Raw genomic sequence first — 22,922 nt, 5'->3', positions numbered from 1 at the left:
TATATATATATATATATATCTCACTAATTTTATATATACTTACAAATTAGTTCATTTAATTCTGACAATAAACCAAGAAGGTTTATTGATTTCATTCAATAGATAAAGAAAATAAAAACCAGGTTTTAGAAAATTATCATATAGCTATTAAATATGTGAGTTTGGATTTAAGACACAAGCAATCTGATTCTGTATCCCTGACTTTAAACCACTAAAACATTTTATATCAGATTCTTAATGCATTCTAATTCACATCTTTAAATTAAAATATGAAACATACTCTACTTTGTTGTTATGATCATCATGCCCAAGACTGACAAAGCTATATTCTTTATACTGTTATAAGAGAATTTACTAAATAATTTAGGTATGAATAAGTGCTAATAATTCAAAATTTTAAAAATCACTTAGGAGTTTTCATATGAATATATATTTCCTCATCACATAGCTCTTTAAATACTAAACTACCCCAAACAATTCAATGTTGCCCTTTTAGGACCAAATAAAATGCAGTAAAACTTTAGAGGGCATTTTTAGTATACCTTGAGTATATTTATATTTCAAAATAACTCACATCCTCTCATGTGAGTTATGATATGTGGAGAACTTCCATCACTACAATATCCAAAGCTCTAAACTTGGGTGTTAGTCATGTCTTGTAATATCCACCAACACCATGAAAGAATTCTTCCATTTTTTTTTTCAAACACATCTGATATTTTTTAACTTTCCAATGAATGAAGTTAAACCAAGAAAATTGCTTTTTTAAAGCTTATATATCAACATTCATGTCTTATCTACAAATTATTCAATAACTTGGTGCATCTATCTGTGAACAGGCCATGCAACTGAAAACAAAACTACAAAACAGAGTAACTTTTTGAGAGTACAGCAAATGAATTAGGCATGCGGGACTGAACTGGAACTCACCATGGAGCTTTTATGGAAAAACACCCCGCTCCAAAGAGATAAGGCCTTCATGGAAAAGGGGGAAAAATGCACAAAAAAATTAGAGGAAAACTCAATTAACATTAACAAATACATGTACATCATACTGTTATAGAGTATGGATAAAAATAACTAAAAAATTAGCAATCATTTGCAATTCTGCTGTAGTACAGTCTGATATAATCCAAGAAATAGAATGATGTATAGTAACAAGGCCCTTAATTTTCAGAATTAGGAATTTAAAATATTTCTATTTCTCCCCCTTTTCTGGAGCACACCTATAGCATTTCTAGCTTAAAATAATATTCACTGCTAAGGCCCTTAAAACAAGGTCCAAATTAAATGGAATAATCAGATGGAGACAAGCAATCCATGTGCAGTTGTGTGACACAAAATATTTAAAATTAGCTAAAGATGACTAAATAAAATTTTTGATATGCCGTTGTTTGCAGTCTCACAGCCACACAAAGAAAGAACTTACTTTTTAAGCTGTTTTTTTGTTGTAAGTTGAACTACGTATTGTTGGCCAAAGGAACAAATGCTAAATACATACAGTATGATTTTTCTCTAACTTTGGTCACATTTCAGGTAATTAAGCATCTCTCTTAATAGTAGTACAAAAGGTTAGCCTCCTCTACCTGTTCTCTTCTGGGCTAGACTGGAATATAGTAAGCATTCAACTGCATGCTTTAAACACAACAAGGGATGCAAAGCCAGACTACATGTAAGTAGTACATGTAGTTCTACTTAAAATTCTGTTCCCAGAATTATGACATACCGTGCATACACACAAGTAAGATTCAATGATTTAATTATATCCAAAACAAAATTTGACTATATTCACTGCATCTGACGTTTGGAAGACATAACAAAGAAACAGGAAGGCATATTAGTAAAACTTGGGTGTTTCCTTCTTCAAATTTGGAGCTTGGAACATCTTTTTAAAATCCTGCTAATTAGCATTAATTTGCCATTAAATTGAGTACATTTGGCTACAAATTAAAACTTGAGCAATGTTTCACAACAGTTATACAATCTCCTTGAAGCACAGGAGATACAAAGAAGAAACAGAAACATGTGAGAGATGACTAAAAGAAAGCAAGATAGAAAAGAGAAATCAATTTTAAAAACTAAAAGATGATAGCAAGGCAAAGCAAGCATAGCCCTCCTACACTTAATGTAAGAACACAACCAGGGCTATGACACTACCACTCACACTTAATGGATATGAAACTTTTTTGACTGGGAACTGCAGAGAACATTTTGGTATGTACATGAACACACAAAAGGACTGAAGTAACAATTCAGTGAATGTGGTTTTTATTTGTAATAAACACTATATTTTCCATTTCACATTCTGCAAACATTAATGCTGGGTTTTTGTTACAGTGCAAATAAATACATATTCTAACACATATTGATGGTTAGAGAGTCTCAGATTCTGTATCTCCAAAAAGCTAGTAGTAAACACCAATGCTGCTGATCTGTAAAACCAATAGCAAAATTTCATTTATTATTCTATTTAAGTAAAGAAAAAAAGTCACAATCTCTTTATCCGGTTTCAAGACTCACTAATCACTGATCAAAACCAAAATATTGCTAGAGTTCACCCTGCACTTTGAAAAACACAGATTTAAAAATCTGAGACTTTCAACAGCATAGTGATAAAATGCAGAAATGATCAGAAAGCCAAGAGGTTCAAGTTATTTCTATATGCTTAGAAAAACCTCCAAAATGAAAAGGTCTGGGCTGGCACACAGTACACAAAATCTTTAATTTTACTTTGTTAGGCAGGACATGTGAAATAACCAAATAGTCCAGATGATTCTGGCAGAAATTCTTGGAGTCTGAAGAACCAGACCTAACCTGCTCTTCAATGTACCTACAATGAACAGTCTCTCATCTCATCTCAAACATCAGAATACAACTGATACATTGTAAGGAATTTGAAAGTTTTTACTTAGTTCTTTATGACTTAAAAGAATTCTCCATGGACACCAAAAAACAACCAAGCAAAACTGAAACAAACCCTTGAAGTTTCTACATTTCAAACAACCTGATGTTTTCTACCTACATAGCTAGTAAATATCTTCTAGGATTAAGTTTCCTGATATATAAAATGGAAACATGCTATACCAACAAACAATACATAAACTTGAAAAGCAAATCTAGATATTCCTTTCCAGTCAGTGACAACACATTACCAACAAGAGATTCCTTACCCCATGATGCCAAAGTGTAGGTAAGTCTCCAGACACTGTAGCAAACAGGCCTGTAGTGAATAATGGCATTGTCAACTTGAAAGACCCTACTTACTACCCACAATGTCACAAACCCACTTGTTTAAAACTTATCCAACTTCAATCAAATAGGAATCCACTAGGTTAATACAGCTCAACAAAAAGGACAAGGACTGGGGTGACAAGGTGAAAACTTGGCTTAATACATGGACTCAGCATGTACTCAATCTATATTCACCCCCCTTCTTGCCTGGTCCCACAACTGGACCTCTGCCACATACACGGGAAAGAAGATCTACAAACTCCAAAGAAATATAGTAACTGACGTAATTACTGACTTTGTAAGGAAAGTGTCAGCTGTTCTTTTGAAATGAGCCTACTTAATCTTTCCTCAGTAGTAAAAGAATGAAAATATGAAGTCACAAAGTATAAGTCCCTGATTCAGCTGTCTTCACCTATGACTCTCCCCTCCCTCCAGAGGCCCACAGCTGTAGTTTTGTACTGGAGTGGAAAGAGGGCAGGGAGAAAACCAAGCATGAGAGTTCGAGTGCGTGTTGAATTAAAGACCCTGTGAATTACAACAGGCAACTCAAATTACTATATTTGGATTTGAAGAATTTGTGCTTTCCAATCAAGTTTTAGCAGGCCTAAACATCCTGCCATATAAAACCTGTTCACTATGTGGTAATTATGATCACTTTGAACTGAATTCCAATTGAAAAACCTTAGGAAAATCTAGTCAAGAGATTAAAAATCCAGCAACATTTATTACAGAATTATTTATTGACCACTTGGAAGTGACCTGGCCACTAGTTCTCCAAGGAATTCTCTGGGAGTCTCTTAGGAAAAGGAAAGAATTATGTTTTATAACATACGATTCACGTTATTTAAGTCATTAAACTCTCAATCATTTTGTTGAACACCAAATAACACCACAAAGTCTTTGGTTCTACTAACAGGAAAAGAAAAAAAAAAGGCAAATGCCAAGGTTTTTGTTTTTTTTTTTTTTTCATGTAAGGAAAAAGTATAACCAGATTTGAAATGAACATGCTCAAACTCTCTAAACCTGACTTTATCACTAAAAGGTTATTAATAATGATTCTCTTTATTATCTTCAGAGTGTAAAAAAGTATCTGGAATCTAAGAGATGAATTATATATACATACTGTATTAATCCTATTTTCAACTGGTCATGTTCTATCAGCAGGTTCTAACACAAAGCAGACCCCAGAACAAGACCATAAATAAATGTACTGAACAGAGAAAAATTCACAGTGTGTTACATGGAAAACACTAAAACGAAGTCACATTACTCTAAAAACAAATTCTAGGACCTCTACTGCCTTCACACTGTGTGCACCTTCTCTCAAGTAGCAACGGAAGTGAATTCACACCTCCCACCTGCATAAAAGCAAATTACCCCATGTCATTTTCATGTTTTTAAAATTTTCATTAATTTAATTTTAATTGCTTCAAAGCAAAGAGATCTACGGCACTGGGGCTCTCAATCTACTGCTCTGTAGAGCAAACTGAACCTGAAACAGACAACTATCTAATTTGAGATATACTCGACATGCCAATTTAAATTACAAACTCAATATATAAAAGATTTTCATTAGAAAAAAAGAGATAATGTTCAAATTCAATAATGTCAAACTTCTATAGAATGTTATGCTTGCTGACTTTTAATATGGTATAATAGTAGACTTCATTTTAAAAAGTACCCAGATTTACAGTAAGATGCAATAAAATATGGTATGGTTTAAGTACTCTACTTATTTAGCACACACACACACAAAAATAAATAAATAAATAAATAAATAAATAAATAAATAAATAAATAAAAACTCAAACTATGTTAAATACATCACACATGTAAACATAAGCATATATAGTCTAATGAAAATATATTGTCTACTATTCTATATCTGGAACGAAACATTCAGAACTGAGTAATCAAGAACTAATAGTTCACAGGACTGAGATGAGAAGTGGGAATTTGCCATTGCAATTGTATCTGACAGGTCTTTCTGCATAACTTTCCTACCTAACTCTCAGACCTTAGCCTACAAGATTCAGGGATCAGGTCAAATTGACTAAATAAATAAGCTAAGTTGACTCGAGTTAACATAAATAAGGAATAGACCTTCTTCAAAGTATGCCAATGTCACTAACTCATGTAGCAAGCTCTGATGACAGTTATTTTACAAATATCAATTGGTTATATTCAAATAAATACTATTAATTGCTTCCATTTCTGAACATAAGCAAACACCCCTGTGTTGGGGCTTATGTTCAGCACTACTCAGGACAGCTCAACAGTGGGGAGGCTTTGAAATGAGTATATTGAATTGAAGAATAAATGGAAACTCACACATGGTAAGGCGAAAAAATTATAATCTATATAAACATATAACTTTTTTAGATTAGGAAACTGACCTAGGACACACAGATAGTCAGTGGCTAAACCAACATGAAAAAAGAAAGCTTCAGACTCACAATTATTTTTTTACTACCTTTCTATTTCTACAGATGAAGCCCAAATTTCCTAATGACTACCCCAAAATACTTACAGAGAAAATAATAAATATAAAAAAGGTGGAGAGAGAGGAAGAAAGTAGGAAGCTACTTTCATTTAAGAAAAAGTAAACTATGAGAGAATAAATTATGTTATGTCCACTTTCTACTAGTTTAGAGCAAGGATATAACTTTAATTCTTAATTTTTGTATTTTTTTAATTCCCATGAAATTAGTTTGATCTCTGACATTTGTTGTTTTCTGCTTTTGCCACAAAATAATGTATATACCTAAATAATTTTAGATTCAAAGCAGATAAAATCGTATACTGATAAAAAATTTTTGTTCTGTAATTACTTAGAAAGCAATATTAAAAATATTATTCTAATTTGATTCATTAATTTAACCAAACATCTGTGAAATACTGATAATAAATTCCCACCACAAAAACCTAACTTCCAAGAACTGGAACAATCCCTTAATATAATGTTACTTTATTTATTTAACTGTTTATCTATCTATTTATTTATTTTTCGTACCAGGGATTAAACTCAATGGCACTCGATGGAGCCACATCCCCAGCCCTATTTTGTATTTTATTTAGAGACAGGGTCCCACTGAGTTGCTTACCGCCTTGCTATTGCTGAGGCTGGCTTTGAACTTGCATTTCTCCTGCCTCAGCCTCCCAGACCGCTGGGATTACAATCGTGCGCCACAGTGCCTGGCTAATGTTACTTTAAATAAGCAAGGAGATTAAATAATTAAATAATTCTTGATTTTATATGATATAAACATGATGGTGTGGTAAGCAGGACTTTCCAATCCTCCAGTCTTAGACTGACAGAAAATGGATTCTGTTTGAATGGGTGATTGTTGAAGCCAAATAATTTCTAGCACTTCCTTTGCCTTCATCCACATACATCCTCAGAGGTCAGTAGCAGCTGTTGCCAACACAGGCCTTTTTTCCTCCAAGAGCTGCTTCGAGGTACTGAACAAGAAGGTGTAAATACATCTGTCTTTTGCCATTTGTAGTTTCACTGACCTCATGAATGTCTTGGAGTGAGACAGATGGTCCTTGACACTGCACAGGGATATGTATTTGTAAAAATAAGAGGGCAGATGTTAAATATGGTAAACACACATTTTATCCCCTGAAGGTTTAAGTTGAGGCTTCTATCTCAATTTGGATATTTAAATATTGGGTCCTAGGCAATCCTTGGAAATTTCTGCCATAAAAATATAATGTTTTGTTGTTATTTTACATCTTTATGCAAAATATCTAGGACAAGTGGAAGCTGAGCTAACCTCAGTAAGTATATAATTTTTTAAGGTATATTATTAGGCATATTAGAGGTAGACAGAAGTTACACATCTGTAATGGGTGGATTCTGGATCCTTTTTCTACATTATCCATATGAATGCTTCTTTTTATTTTAAAAAACATTAGAAAAGGAGGTCCATGAAATCAAAATTTCCAAACTGAAGGGAGACCTGGAAACCAAAAACTTCATTTGCTCATCACCTTAATAAGAAAACTGAATGTCTCAGTACATAAAACAAAATGTAGTGGAAAAAATGAGCACTAATTAGCTAACTGCAGTGTTGAGAATTGGTCAGTTTTTTAAATGTTTTAAACAAATGTTTAAGAAAACATGCTTAAATTCTAATTGGATGAAATCAAAAGGGATAAAATATCATCTAGGATTTGCTTCAAAACTCAGCATATGGAAAAATTGGAAACAGAATATATTTTTTCACACAAATCAAATTTTAATTTTGATAAGGCAAAATATGTGTATTTTAATGAGAAAAACGTTGAATTTTAAGATGATGAAACCAAAAATTATATCTGAAAACTATGAGCCAAGGTTTAGGTGACCTATAATAAAATAATGATAAAGTCACAATAGCAATTTCTGATTATAATCAGGAAACACTTTCATAAGTGTATTAAAGTCCTTCGATCCAGCATTGGTCAAATACAAATTACAATCACTGTCATCAGCACACTTATTAGTCACTGTACTCTGTACTAAAGGAAGAGGAAAAAAAGAATAGTAGGTTGAGTAATTTGTGGTATTCTAAAGTTTGTCATAATTAGAGAATTCATGATAAGAGAATATGGAATTTTTTAAAACCCAACTAACAAAATTCATTGTAAAATCTCTTATTTTGGTAATTATAACATGGTTATGTGAAAGATTATCCTTGCCTTCAGACTGTGCATGGAGGATGTAGGCATAAGGGGGTGTTGAGTCTACAACTCATCTTGAAATAAGTAGGGAAAGTATGGTGTGTCTGTATCTATGCAGAGTGAGAGAATGTGAATACTAAAAGACCTTAAAACTTTAAGATCTGGGAAATTTGGATATACAGAAATCTTTTTACTAGTCTTACAATGTTTCTGTAAGTATGTACTAAGTCTGAAAAATTAAAGTCAAGTCCTCATTTGGGACAGGTATGAATTATTCTTTGTAAACAACTTAAAACTTAACAGAAATCAAATGACTTGAAAATAGAGATACAAAGCCTAATCAACAATATGTTACAAGTATTGTATACTTTATGTTAATTTCAAAGCCCAGAAAATAAATTAATAATGCTTCATTAATAATTATTAATTTATACATGATATGAGGGAACACATTAGGTATGCTCCAAAAATATGAGAATTCTGAGCAGGTTTTTAACAAAGAAAAGGAAACAAAGAATTTATCCATGCTGATGAATTATGGCCACACAGCAAGACACCAGATGATAAAGATTCTCTCCATCTTAGTGAAAAGAGAAAGAGGGTAGAAAGACAAAGAGTAAAAAAGTGACAGACTTTATCTTTGTATTCTAGAAAATTTCAAATATAAGCAAGAGTAGACTTACTTCCCAACCCTGCCCACAAATATTTTTAAATTTTAACATCATATCATTTTATCAATAAAACTTTAGTCATAGTCTCAGAGTAATTTTAGAAAGCCTTATTAAAGACAGCTTATTCTTTGCATTATAAGGCAGCATTAGTTCTTATGTTAGAAACAACAACAAACACACACATGAGAAACAAAACACCAGAATATGTTTTCATGTCTCCCTGGAACTTCTGAACCAGGTTCTTATGTTCGCCTCACTATGGATGTAAAATTAATTTACAAGGAACAAGTCAGAAGATGCTTTCACTTGGATTCAGGAAAGACAGACAAAATTTGAAAGAAATTTGAAGAACTGTACAATGCTGAGGTAAATCTAGAAGATACAGTTATAAACTAACTTCAGCAAATGAAAACCAACTTTAAAGTTCTGTTTAAAAATTTAGTCCTGTTTTTGTTTAGTTCTATATCCAGGGAACACAATGTCATAAAATGAAAAAACAAACTAATTGCAAATGTAAGGACATAACCCATTTACTCTTTATGCCACTATTATTAACTTATTTTAAAATCAAGAAATTAATAGAAGAAAAATCAAAATTCTATTTTAAATCACACTTCTATTGAACAAAAAGAGTTGAATTAAAAGACAGGCCAAATGATCTGTACCATAAAATGTGATTTGGGATATACATTTTCTATCTTTTTCCTATTGTTTCCCTTAGTCACAAATTTAATTTTATTTCTCCATATAGCAATAGGATCACTTAATATATAGACATCACTACACCCAGGTTGAGGGTCGATTTCTAATATGATGATACTGGAAGTTCCAAGGACCCATTCCTGAGAGCCTTGAGTACGTCTTGTCATGAAAGTGACTTCTATAAACAACAACACTAGCATAATAATATTAAAAGATATTAACCTGTCACACAAATAATTTAATCTGTTATTTTCATTGGGAAGACCCTAAGGACCATTTGAGATCCAGACAGGGTTTCTCCTGGCATTTTAATAAAGAATTTTAATATAGAATTTATTCCATTTCAAATCAGGTTAAACTTTAGGATTGCTCATTGAGAAAAACAAATAATCTGACTACAGCAAATATATTTTTAAACAACAAAATGAATTTCTGTTATCACATAATATCTAATGATATCGTAGACTTCATAGTTTATTCCCAGAAGTGCAAAGAAGCAATAATTATATATTCCTAACAGGGACAAAGTTTTTTTAAATAGTTAAAATAAGCACAAAGAAATCGAGCGAGTCATCAAAAGTCTTTAAGGATGTTCAAGAATCAGTTTTGGAAAAAAGTCCAAATTTTAGAAAACTACCTGTAACATGACATTGTCCTGACACAAATGAAGGCTTATTATATGTAAATTAAACCTCAGTACAGATGGTATTCAAAATGCATTAGAAACATGATTGTCTCTCATTATTTATGTCTGTCAAAATTTGGAGTCATTTTACATGCCAATCATGTCTATAAAAGTCATGAAAATCAAACTGTGCTATCAGGCAATGCCATGAGGCAGCGAGTACAGGACTGAGTGGTGGGCCTGTTTTTTATTAGCCAATACTAGTTTTCACAACTTGTCACTGCCTTGCTTTTTCTGTGGATGTGTGTGTACACGGATGTGTGCAAGTATGTTTGCGCACATTCTAAACTTTGTACTTAATCTGCTACCATTAAGGCTCATATGGGCTGGAAATGAAGAACATAATCAAAACCACACAAAGAAAAAGTATGTTTTATTTTTATTCATTCAACCCTATTAAACAGCTGTGAAAAAACATTGAGCCTGAGGCCTTACCCTGTTCGTTTGGTGATGGTCCCCAATGTCATTGGCTGCTTGATTTGAGCAAGAGGCATCACTACCATCAAGCTGGGGAGAGGAGAGAGCCGGGGGTTTCCAGGATTATTGTTGGTAAAGTTATTGTAAGAGTCTTGGCTGTTCAGTTTTCCTACAAGGAGAAAAACAGAAAAGCATCACCAATGGAAGCTTCCCTACCTCTGACAGGGTTTTCATTGACTCCATCAATCATTTCAGAAAGGCATCAAACGTAGAATTGATACCAGGAGATTTAAAGTTATATAGACGGAGGCTGGGGATGTAGTTCAGTGGTGGAGTGCTCTTCTCACATGTGTAAGGCACTGGGTTTGATCCTCAGCACCACATAAATAGAAATAAAGATGCTTTTTAAAAAGTTATACAGATGGGAAGAATTCAAAGTACTCCTGTGAGAAATGAGACTTAATTACAGAGGTTTTGGTAATAGGGTATGGGGTTGAATTACTTTATGAAGAAAGACATAGTAGTTTGATACCCATCTTTTTTGGGGGATGGGGAGGTGCAGGAGATTTAACTTAGGGGCCCTCTACCACTGAGCTATGTTTCTGGTATTTTTTAATTTTTTATTTTAATGAAGGGTCTTCCTAAGTTGTTGAGGCTAGTCTCAAACTAGTGATTCTCCTGCTTCAGCCTGCCAAGTTACAAGAATTAAAGGAATGCACCACCACTTCTGGCTTGTGGCCCATCTTCAGTGGATCACTGAATCCAACAAAATCTGCTGCTTTCTCCTATACTTGATTAATTTCTGAAAAAAATATGGGGGCCACTTGAGTTTTCTATTTAATCTGTAGATCAATTTCAGGAGTATGGTCAGTTCTCTTTTCCACAGGTTCCACATCCATGGATGCAACCACTGTTCAAAATATTTGGGGAAAAAATTCTAAGAAGTTCCCAAAGCATAATTTGAATTTGCCATGCACTGAGGGTTACTCTGAATCCATGTAAATGAAGTAATGTATGGGTATATTCTGCTGTAGCTACCCACAATTTTAGAGATCCTCAGTTTCTCTTCAGTATTATTTGAGTACTGTTAGGCATACATCTTGTTCCTGCACTATGAAGTTAGGTCTACAATGATTACATCAATACCAAACATCTAGAGCCATTTTTTTCTCATCCTTATTACCTAAATAATAACGTATAATTATTTACATAACACTGACTTTGTATTAGGTCTTCTTAGTAACCTAAGGATGATTTACAGTATTTTGGAAGCTATGCAAAGATTATATGCAACATTATTACTATTTTATATATAGGACTGGGGCACCACGGAGGTTGGTAACCACTTTAGTTCTAGAATGGATCACCTTAGCACACCAAGAAGTGACTATTGCAATCTTAAAAATATTAAGTCTTGTAACCCAAGAACTTGGGACACCTTCTCATTTGCTCATGTATTCTACAATTTCCTTCAAAATTATTCTGTACTTTTCAGGTCATGAATCTCATATTATATTATTATCATATTATATTATTATTTCTTCTTCTTCTTCTTCTTCCTCTTCCTCTTCCTCTTCCTCTCCCTCTTTTTTTTTTAAGAGACAAAGTCTCTGTTGCCGAGGGTAGCTCTGAACTCTTGACTCAAGCAAAGCTCCTCAAGCAGCTACCAAGTAGCTCAGATGATAAGCACTAACCACTTCACCCGGCTTATATCTCTTTAATTTACTACTGTGTTTTAGATTTCTCAATGAAATTTATAAATGGAATTGTTTTCTTAATTTCACATTTCATACTTTTTGTTGTTGCTGCTGTTGTTATTTGTTTCTTGTGATGCTGGGGATTGAACCCAGAGCATTGTGCACGTGTGGCAAGCACTCTACCAACTGAGCTATATCCCCAGCCCACATTTCATATTGTTTACTGCAAGGGTAAAGAAGTACAGGTGACTTTAGTACCCTGATCTTATATTCTACTGCTTTACTCTACATTTTCTTGAGGATTCTATAAGATTTTTCTACATAAAAGATTATGGAGTCGTAGCTCAGTGATAGAGCACTTGCCTAGCATGTACAAGGCCCTGGATTCAATTCCCAGCACCAAAAACAAACAAAAAAAAGATAAGGGCATCTTTGAAGAAAATAATTTTACTTCTACTTTTTTAGTATGGATGACTTTTGTTGCCTAATTCCTGGAACTACTAATATAATTTTAAATAGAGAGGGCAAGAACAGATGACCATTTATTTATATTTAATTTTTGTATATATGGTGAGAGCTGAGTTTCATTATTCATCTTTTTGAATATATATGTCCTATTGTTCTACACCATTGTTAAAACAATTATTTCTCCACTGATAGCCTTTCCACCTTTTTCAAAAATCACTTGACCATATATGTTTGAGCCTATGTTTGGATTCCATTGATCTATGTGTCTATTTTTTCAACAATACCAGGTTTTCCATGAATCCTGTAGTTTGTTATGAGTCCAGTATTTTTAAAACAATAATACTTTCAGACAAAAACCATCTTACTGACCTAATTTAATTTCAAATAGCTCTTCTTGACTTTTGATAAAAATTAACCTCAATTATACTGTTAGCAGTAAATACAATATTTTTTAAAAATATGCAGAGTAAGCACAGAAAATTCTTACTAATTTGAATTAAGGCAAAAAATTTATTGGCAGCATTTATAATGATACACTGTTTATAAAAGACATTCACTTTCAAAATATCATGATTCAGATAGAGACAGAACTACCAAACAGTATCTGATGGTATCTTCAGAAACTCTGAAAAGGTAAGAGTCAAATTCTTACAACTCATTACAAGATGAGAGTGCCTTTAGAATTAGGATTATGACTTAACCAAAAGCTACTTCTTCCTTGGGCACATATATGTATGTATGTGTGTACACACACACACACACACACACACACAAAATTTAAACTTGAAGAAATGTCTCTTTTGCAAAAAAAGAGAATGATAAGAAATCTACACCAATTTCAAATTAAGATTACACATCAAAAGTAATAAAAGTGATTTTTATGTATTATGGGGACAAAAATGGCATTTACAAGGTGCACAAGATGTTTTAGGCTTTTTAGTGAATTAGACAAAAACATTACACTCATACAACACTGAACGTTGTAGAAAAGATAAATGGGGTAGTCCATTAAAATATTTTTCATTTGTGGAGGAATAAGAAAAAAAAACTATATTTAGAAAGTAACTTATTATCACACTCTCAAGGACAATGCAGATAAAAATAGTTGTACGACTTCCTCATTAAATGATTATGCTAATATTAATTGGGAACTGACATGATACTCCAACATTAAACATATCATAAACTAATTAAAATTCAAGAACTGTGCATACCAAACACATTTCTTAGCTAGGAAACAAATATTTGTTGAGTGCCTCAGCCTACAATAACATGCTGCATTCTCTTTATCATGAAGCTTACAGTATGAAACAGGAATGATTAAGGGCTAATTGTTTAGGACTAAAGATAACTACATATAAGAACAATTATTTGGAAACAGGTTCATGGAACATATGAGACATGACCTAGTTAAGAGTAGGACATAAGGAATACATGAAGGATAAAATGAGGGAAAGCAGTAAAAAGGGATGGCACCATGTGAGTGGACATGAGGCATTGCTAATGAGAGTTGCAAATACACAGTAAAAAGCAAAAGAAAGATACAATTATTTCAGTTTTAGGAGAACCTTTCAACTGAGACAGAAGAGTAAAAGCTAAGTTTTTTCAGCAAGGGAAGAGTATGGATAATTGAGGTCACTGAACTTTTTCTGCAGGGTGTGGGGGGGAGGGTTGTACTGGGGATTGAACCCAGAGGCTCTTAACCACTGAGCCACATTCCTAGCCTCTTTTTTAAAATTTTGAAACGGGGTCACTAAGTTGCTTAGGGCCTTGATAAGTTGTTGAGGCTAGCCTCAAACTTGTGGTCCTCATGCCTTAGCCTCTGAGTATCTGGAATTACAGGCATGTGCCACTCCATCATGTTCAGGGAGATCAATGACCTTTATAGATAAGATCAGTAGGGCTGGGGCTGTAGCCCAGAGGTAGAGCCCTTGTTTAGCATGTGTGAGACTCTTGAGTTCAACCTCTAGAACAGCAATAAAAACAAACAAATACATTGCCCCTGACACTGAGCAGCTGGAAACCGCACACCCGCCGGTGACCGATCGCCCGCCGGCTGCCCCCGCGACTGGGCAGTTGGAGACCACCCGCCTGCCGGTGACCGACCACGCGACTGGGCGGCTGGAGTCCACAAGCCTGCCGGTGACCGATCGCCCACCGGCTGCCAGCGCGACTGGGCGGACCGCCCGGCCGCCGGCTTCCGGGAGCTGAAACCAACCAGAGACAGTCCAGTCCCACCCCCCCATTCGGACACCCCAGCAAGGAGCCTGGGGTCCGCCATAGCAGAGAGGTGACGTCACTGGAGCTCGGCCATCGGAATTCCTTCCCAGCGGAATCCACTTTAGCAGGCATAGTCTACCAACACAAAGGAGAGACAACAGAGATATAAAACACAAAACAAATTTATAGAAAAGAGCAGAAACACAGTAATCCAATAGAGCTGGAAAGTAGCGTGAACATCATGAAAAAACAAGGGAAAAAAGGAGTACAAACAATGCAAGACAACTTAAGTCTACAGGAGGACCTAGAAGCATCAGAAACATGGATAGGGAAAGAACTCAAGGCATACCTAACTCAGATGGAAAGGAATATTAGAGAAGACATGAGACAGCAAGTCTAAGCAATAAAAGTATATTTTGAAAATGAATTAAAAAACAAATTCAAACGGCAAAGAACAAGCTTTACCAGGAGATAGAGATCTTAAAAAAAATCAAACAGTAATCCTAGAAATGCAGGAAACTATAAACCAAATTAAAAACTCAAACGAGAATATTACAAATAGACTAGATCAACTAGAAGTCAGAACATCAGATAATGAAGACAAAGTTTATAGTCAACACAAATATAGTCAACACAGAAAAGATGCTTAAATCCCACGAGCAATCTATTCAAGAGATATGGGATGTCATAAAAAAACCAAATTTGAGAGTCATCGGGATAGAAGAAGGCATAGAGAATCAAACCAAAGGAATGGACAACATATTAAATGAAATAATTCTAGAAAACTTCCCAGAGATGAAAGATGGAATGGATTGCCAAATCCTGGAAGCCTACAGGACCCCAAACATTCAAAACCGTAATAGACCAACTCCAAGACATATAATTATGAAGATAGCCAACATACAGAACAAGGAGAGAATATTAAAAGCTACGAGAGAAAGGAGGCAGATTACATTCAGGGGTAAACCAATTAGGGTAACAACTGATTTTTCATCACAGACTTTGAAAGCAAGAAGATCCTGGAACAATGTATTTCAAATGCAATTTTACTGTATCCAGCAAAATTAAGCTTCAGATTTGACAATGAAATTAAAATCTTTCACGATAAACAAAAGCTAAAAGAATTCGCAGCCAGAAAACCAGCACTGCAAAGCATTTTGAGCAAAATACTACAAGAAGAGGAATTGAAAAATAGTGCCCAAACAAGAAACAGACAACAATCTTAAGGAAGTTCAGAGTGAATCATGAAGTGTACCATTCAAATGTACCTGCAGTTTTTGCGTATATCATGAATGGGATCCTTCTGAGAATGCTAGAATAGGGTATGATTAGGACACAGAGTCAATATAGGCATAAATTGTACTTGTTCTTCATGATGGTAATTTTAGGCACACTTTTCTATGCTTAGACTGCATACCAATGATTCTGAATAGTTTATTATGAGTTCTGTGATGTCTTTATTCTTTTGCATCCTTTTTATCCTTTTTTCTTTTTTTTTTTTTTTTTTTTTTTTGGTGTTAGGGATCCCTTCATGCCTTAATGCCAGTACTTTATAAGGAATCTGAGCAGTTAAAATGTGCATAAATGATTTCAATATACTTTAGTTTTACTTTTCTGTTTGACTCAAAGAAGTACCAATAGGTCTTAAGTCTTCCAGGAGATTTTAAAAGCCTGAAATCTGAAATAAAACTCAGGAACTGGAAGAAATGTAAAGAGAATATTGGATAGTTTGATTAGGGTGTAATAATTAGAGTAGATAATTAGATTTTCTGGTTTTCAAAAATTTGAGTTGCAATAAAAAGAAATTTTGATGTGCTGTTTTAATTTTCAGTAGCAAATAAATGTATATAGAGAGGGAAAAAAAAGAAAAATACTGCCCAAAACTAACAGCAGGAGGTATCTCAGTAAAGGCGGAGGAAAATAACCAAAAAGTAAAAACTAGCCAAACTAAAATAAATAAATAAATAAACATGACTGGAAGTACAAATCATATTTCAATTGTAACCTTAAATGTTAATGGCCTAAACTCACCAATCAAGAGACATAGGCTAGTAACCTGGATCAAAAAAACAAATCCAACAATATGCTGCCTTCAGGAGACTCATATGATAGGAAAAGACATACACAGGCTGAAGGTAAAAGGTTGGGAAAAATCATACCACTCACATGGCCCTCGGAAGCAAGCAGGAGTGGCCATACTCATATCGAATAAAATCAACTTCAAACCTAAGTTAATCAAAAGGGATAAAGAAGGACACTATATACTGTTAAAAGGAACCATCCACCAACAAGACATAACAATTATCAATTTGTATGCACCAAACAATGGAGCTGCAAACAAATTCTCCTCAAGTTCAAGAGTCAAATAGACTACAACACAATAATTATGGGTGACTTCAACACACCGCTCTCACCATTAGACAGATCCTCTAGACAAAAGCTGAATAAAGAAACTATAGAACTCAATAGCACAATCAATAACCTAGACTTAACCGACATATATAGAATATATTAACCATCATCAAGTGGATACACGTTCTCAGCAGCACATGGATCCTACTCAAAGATAGACCATATATTATGCCATAGGGCAACTCTTAGTAAATATAAAGGTGTGGAGATAATACCATGTACCATATCTGATCATAATGGAATGAAACTGGAAATCAATGATAAAAGAAGGAAGGAAAAATCCTACATCACATGGAAAATGAACAATATGTTACTGAATGATCAATGGGTTACAGAAGACATAAAGGAGGAGATAAAAAAATTCTTAGAGACAAATGACAATACAGACACAACATACTGGAATCTATGGGACACAATAAAAGCAGTTTTAAGAGAGAAATTCATTTCTTGGAGTTCTTTCCTCAAAAAAAGAAAAAACCAAAAAATAAATGAACTCACACTACACCTCAAAAACCTAGAAAAGGAAGAGCAAAACAGCAAATGTAGTACAAGACAAGAAATAATTAAAATTAGAGCAGAAATCAACGAAACTGAAACAAAAAAAACATTGAAAAAATTGAAAAAACTAAAAGTTGGTTCTTTGAAAAAATAAATAAGATCGACAGGCCCTTAGCCATGCTAACGAAGAGAAGAAGAGACAGAACTCAAATTACTAACATACGGGATGAAAAAGGCAATATCACAACAGACACTACAGAAATACAGAAGATAATTAGAAAGTATTTTGAAACCCTATATTCCAATAAAATAGAAGATAGTGAAGATATCGATAAATTTCTTAAGTCATAAGATCTGCCCAGATTGAGTCAGGAAGACACACACAATTTAAACAGACCAATAACAAAGGAAGAAATTGAAGAAGCCATCAAAAGACTACCAACCAAGAAAAGCCCTGGACCGGATGGGTATACAGCGGAGTTTTACAAAACCTTCAAAGAAGAATTAATACCAATACTTTTCAAGCTATTTCAAGAAATAGAAAAAGAAGGAGCTCTTCCAAATTCATTCTATGAGGCCAACATCACCCTGATCCCGAAACCAAAGACACTTCAAAGAAAGAAAACTACAGACCAATATCTCTAATGAACTTGGATGCAAAAATTCTCAATAAAATCCTGGTGAATCGAATACAAAAGCATATCAAAAAAATTGTGCACCATGATCAAGTAGGATTCATCCCTGGGATGCAAGGCTGGTTCAATATACGGAAATCAATAAATGCTATTCACCACATCAATAGACTTAAAGACAAGAACCATATGATCATCTCGATAGATGCAGAAAAAGCATTTGACAAAGTACAGCATCCCTTTATGTTCAAAACACTAGAAAAACTAGGGATAACAGGAACTTACCTCAACATTGTAAAAGCTATATATGCTAAACCTCAGGCTAGCATCATCCTAAATGGAGAAAAACTGAAGGCATTCCCCCTAAAATCTGGAACAAGACAGGGATGCCCTCCGTCACCACTTCTATTCAATTTAGTTCTTGAAATACTAGCCAGAGCAATTAGACAGACAAAAGAAACTAAAGGCAGAAAAATAGGAAAAGAAGAACTTAAATTATCACTATTTGCGGATGACATGATAATATATTTAACAGACCCAAAAGGGTCTACAAAGAAACTGCTAGAGTTAATAAATGAATTCAGCAAAGTGGCAGGATATAAAATCAACACGCATAAATCAAAGGCATTCCTGTATATCAGCGACAAATCCTCTGAAATGGAAATGAGGAAAAACACTCCATTCACAATATCCTCAAAAAAAAAAAAAAATACTTGGGAATCAACCTAACAAAAGAGGTGAAAGATTTATACAATGAAAACTACAGAACCCTAAAGAGAGAGATAGAAGATCTTAGAAGATGGAAAAATGTACCCTGTTCATGGATAGGCAGAACTAACATCATCAAAATGGCGATATTACCCAAAGTTCTCTACAGGTTTAATGTGATGCCAATTAAAATCCCAACGGCATTTCTTGTAGAAATAGATAAAGCTATCATGAAATTCATATGGAAAAACAAAAGACCCAGAATAGCAAAAGCAATTCAAAGCAGGAAGTGCGAATCTGGAGGTATAGTGATACCAGAGTTCAAACTGTACTACAAAGCAATAGTAACAAAAACAGCGTGGTACTGGTACCAAAACAGGTAGGTGGACCAATGGTACAGAATAGAGGATACAGAAACCAATCCACAAAATTACAACTTTCTTATATTTGATAAAGGGGCTAAAAGCATGCAATGGAGGAAGGATAGCATCTTCAACAAATGGTGCTGGGAAAATTGGAAATCCATATGCAACAAAATGAAACTGAATCCCTTTCTCTCGCCATGCACAAAAGTTAACTCAAAATGGATCAGGGAGCTAGATATCAAATCAGAGACACAGCGTCTGATAGAAGAAAAAGTTGGCTATGATCTACATACTGTGGGGTCGGGCTCAAAATTCCTTAATAGGACGCCCATAGCCCAAGAGTTAATAACAAGAATAAATAAATGGGACTTACTCAAACTAAAAAGTTTTTTTCTCAGCAAGAGAAACAATAAGAGAGGTAAATAGAGAGCCTACATCCTGGAAACAAATTTTTACCCCTCACACTTCAGATGGAGCCCTAATATCCAGAATATACAAAGAACTCAAAAAATTAAACAATAAGATAACAAATAACCCAATCAACAAATGGGCCAAGGACCTGAACAGACACTTCACAGAGGAGGACATACAATCAATCAACAAGTACATGAAAAAATGCTTACCATCTCTAGCAGTCAGAGAAATGCAAATCAAAACCACCCTAAGATACCATCTCACTCCAGTAAGATTGGCAGCCATTATGAAGTCAAACAACAATAAGTGTTGGCGAGGATGTGGGGAAAAGGGTACACTTGTACAATGCTGGTGGGACTGCAAATTGGTAAGGCCAATTTGGAAAGCAGTATGGAGATACCTGGGAAAGCTGGGAATGGATCCACCATTTGACCCAGCTATCACCCTCCTCAGACTATTCCCTGAGGATCTTAAAAGAGCGTACTACAGGGATACTGCCACATCAATGATCATAGCGGCACAATTCACAATAGCTAGACTGTGGAACCAACCTAGATGCCCTTCAATAGATGAATGGATAAAAAAAATGTGGCATCTATACACAATGGAGTACTACACAGCACTAAAAAATGACAAAATCATAGAATTTGCAGGGAAACAGATGGCATTAGAGCAGATTATGCTAAGTGAAGCTAGCCAATCCCTAAAAAACAAATGTCTTCTTTGATATAAAGAGAGCAACTAAGAACAGAACAGGGAGGAAGAGCATGAGGAAAAGATTAACATTAAACAAAGACGAGTGGGGGGAGAGAGAAGGGAAAGCATATGGAAATGGTAGGAGACCCTCAATATTACACAAAATTACATAGAAGAGGTTGTGAGGGGAAAGGGGCAGGGGGAAACAAGGGAGAGAATTGAACAGCAGCAGATGAGGTAGAGAGGGAAGATGGGAGGGGAGGGGAGGGGGGATAGTAGGGGATAGGAAAGGTAGCAGAATACAACAGTCACTAATATGCCATTATGTTAAAATGTGAGTGTGTAACTGATGTGATTCTGCAATTTGTATTTGGGGTAAAAATGGGAGTTCATAACCCAACTGAGTCAAATGTATGAAAGATGATATATCATGAGCTTTGTAATGTTTTGAACAACTAATTAAAAAAAACAAACAAATAAATAAATAAGAAGTTCAGTGGTATAGAAAAATGAACTGATTCACTGAAAAATTCCAAATGTCATGGTTTAGGTAGCCATAATTAAAAAGAATTCACTGTCTCTAGGTCACAAAACAACCTCAGAAAGCGTACAAGGTACTTGATATCTATTCTTCTCAGCCTTGTACTATATTCTCTAGCAACACCCAACTGTTTGTAGCCTTCTGCTCTTGTCATCTGTATTCATGAGGTAGTATGTCTGTAATCCAATACATCTGAGAGCATAAAGTAAGTGTATAGAGTTATGTTCATGCTTATGTTTATAGAAATAGTGTCTGTCTTATATACTATGGGATTTGGCAGGTAATTTATAAACATAGCTTTAATGAACAAATAAATTTACAAAAAACAGTATTTTAATAGTGAACTATCTAAACTAGAAATCAGGAAATCAATCCTATTTATGATAGCTACAAGAAGATACAAAATAAAGTACCCAGGAAATTTTTTTTAAAAGAGAGAGAGAGAGAGAAAGATAGATAGATAGAGAGAGAGAGAGAGAGAGAGAGAGAGAGAGAGAGAATTTTTAATATTTATTTTTTCAGTTTTTGGGTGGACACAACATCTTTATTTTAATTTATGTGGTGCTGAGGATCGAACCCAGCGCCCCGAGTATGCTAGGCGAGCGCGCTACCGCTTGAGCCACCTCCCCAGCCCTCCAGGAAAATTTTAACTGAAGAGGCAAAATTTCTCTATAATGAAAATAATATTACATTTGTAAAAGAAATCAAAGAGAATACACACACACATACACACACACACACACACACACAGACACACACAGGAAAGACATCCTATGCTCAGAGATTGGAATATTGTTATAACATCCATACTACTTTAGTAGGTATTTGCATTGATCTATACATTCAATGCAAATACCTACTAAAATATGAGTGGCACAGAAACAGAAGATAAAATCCTAGTATTTGTAGGGAACAACAACAACAAATAGCCAAAAGTATCTTGAGAGGGGAAAAAAAAACAGCAAAAAGCATTACGCTGCTGGCAAGGATATGGAGAAAAGGAATGCTTGCACACTGTTGGTGGAAAATGTATTAGTACATTTTTGTGGAAACAGTTTGAAGGGTCCTCAAAAAATTAATACTACTACATATGATCCAGCAATCCCACTACTGGGCAAATATCTAAAGGAAATGAAATCAGCATGTCAAAGACATTCGTGCTACTACATGTATTGCAGTATTATTCACAATGGCCAGAAATGGAAATAACCTAAGTGTCCATTGGTTAATGAGCAGATAAAGAAAATGTGGTAAATATGTATAATGGAATACTATTCAGTCATAAAAATAATATAATCTTGCCATTTATGAGAACATGGATGGAAGTGCATGCAGGTCATTATGTAATTGTGAAATAAGCCAGGCACAGAAATACAAGTACTGAAAGATCTCAGTCATACTCGGGATTTAAAAAAGTTGATCACACAGAAATTCAGAGTAGAATGGTAGTTACCAGAGGTTGAGCTGGGGTGGGAGGAATGGGGAAAGTATGGTCAATAAGTGCTAAACTATAGTTATAATTATAGTTTAATAGAACTGGTTTATAGTTTAATAAGTTCTGGTGTATTACTTCATATTCTTATTGGAAGAAAGGAGATGGAATGTTTTCATCACACACATGCACTCTGATATGTGGAAGCTAACCCACAACAAGAGGGGAGGGTTCAGAAGTTCAGTGGATTTGACTGAATGAAGGGAAGGGAGGCAGCTAGAAATAGGAGTAACAGTGGAATGTTCTGGCATAACTTTCCTATGAATGTATATGAATACACCACAGTGAATTTCAACATGGTGTACATCCACAAGAATGGGATCCTAATTAGAATAAGATATATTCCATGCTTGTATAATTATATCGAAATAGATTTTACTATCATGTACAACAAAAAAGAACAAA

The 22,922-nt window shown here is 34.6% G+C and overlaps 1 protein-coding gene across 6 annotated transcripts in view; it reads right to left on the bottom strand.

Moving 5' to 3' along the window:
* The window catches only part of BCAS3 (BCAS3 microtubule associated cell migration factor), a 633,828-nt gene that overhangs the window by 335,710 nt on the left and 275,196 nt on the right, over positions 1 to 22,922 (bottom strand). For 4 of the 6 annotated variants that reach the window (XM_081270282.1, XM_081270287.1, XM_081270285.1 and 1 more), the window contains exons 16-17: positions 10,393 to 10,543; positions 931 to 975 (exon numbers count right to left, since the gene is read on the bottom strand). In XM_081270282.1, the coding sequence (XP_081126408.1) occupies positions 931 to 975; positions 10,393 to 10,543 (196 nt within the window). The remainder of the gene's footprint in view (positions 1 to 930; positions 976 to 10,392; positions 10,544 to 22,922) is intronic. The other 2 variants (XM_081270284.1, XM_081270286.1) reach the window with 1 other exon arrangement.

The sequence above is a fragment of the Spermophilus citellus genome (genome assembly GCF_964194105.1).
Source record: "Spermophilus citellus genome assembly, chromosome: 17".
NCBI classification, from domain to species: domain Eukaryota; kingdom Metazoa; phylum Chordata; class Mammalia; order Rodentia; family Sciuridae; genus Spermophilus; species Spermophilus citellus.
This window is presented reverse-complemented; position numbering and strand designations above follow the sequence as displayed.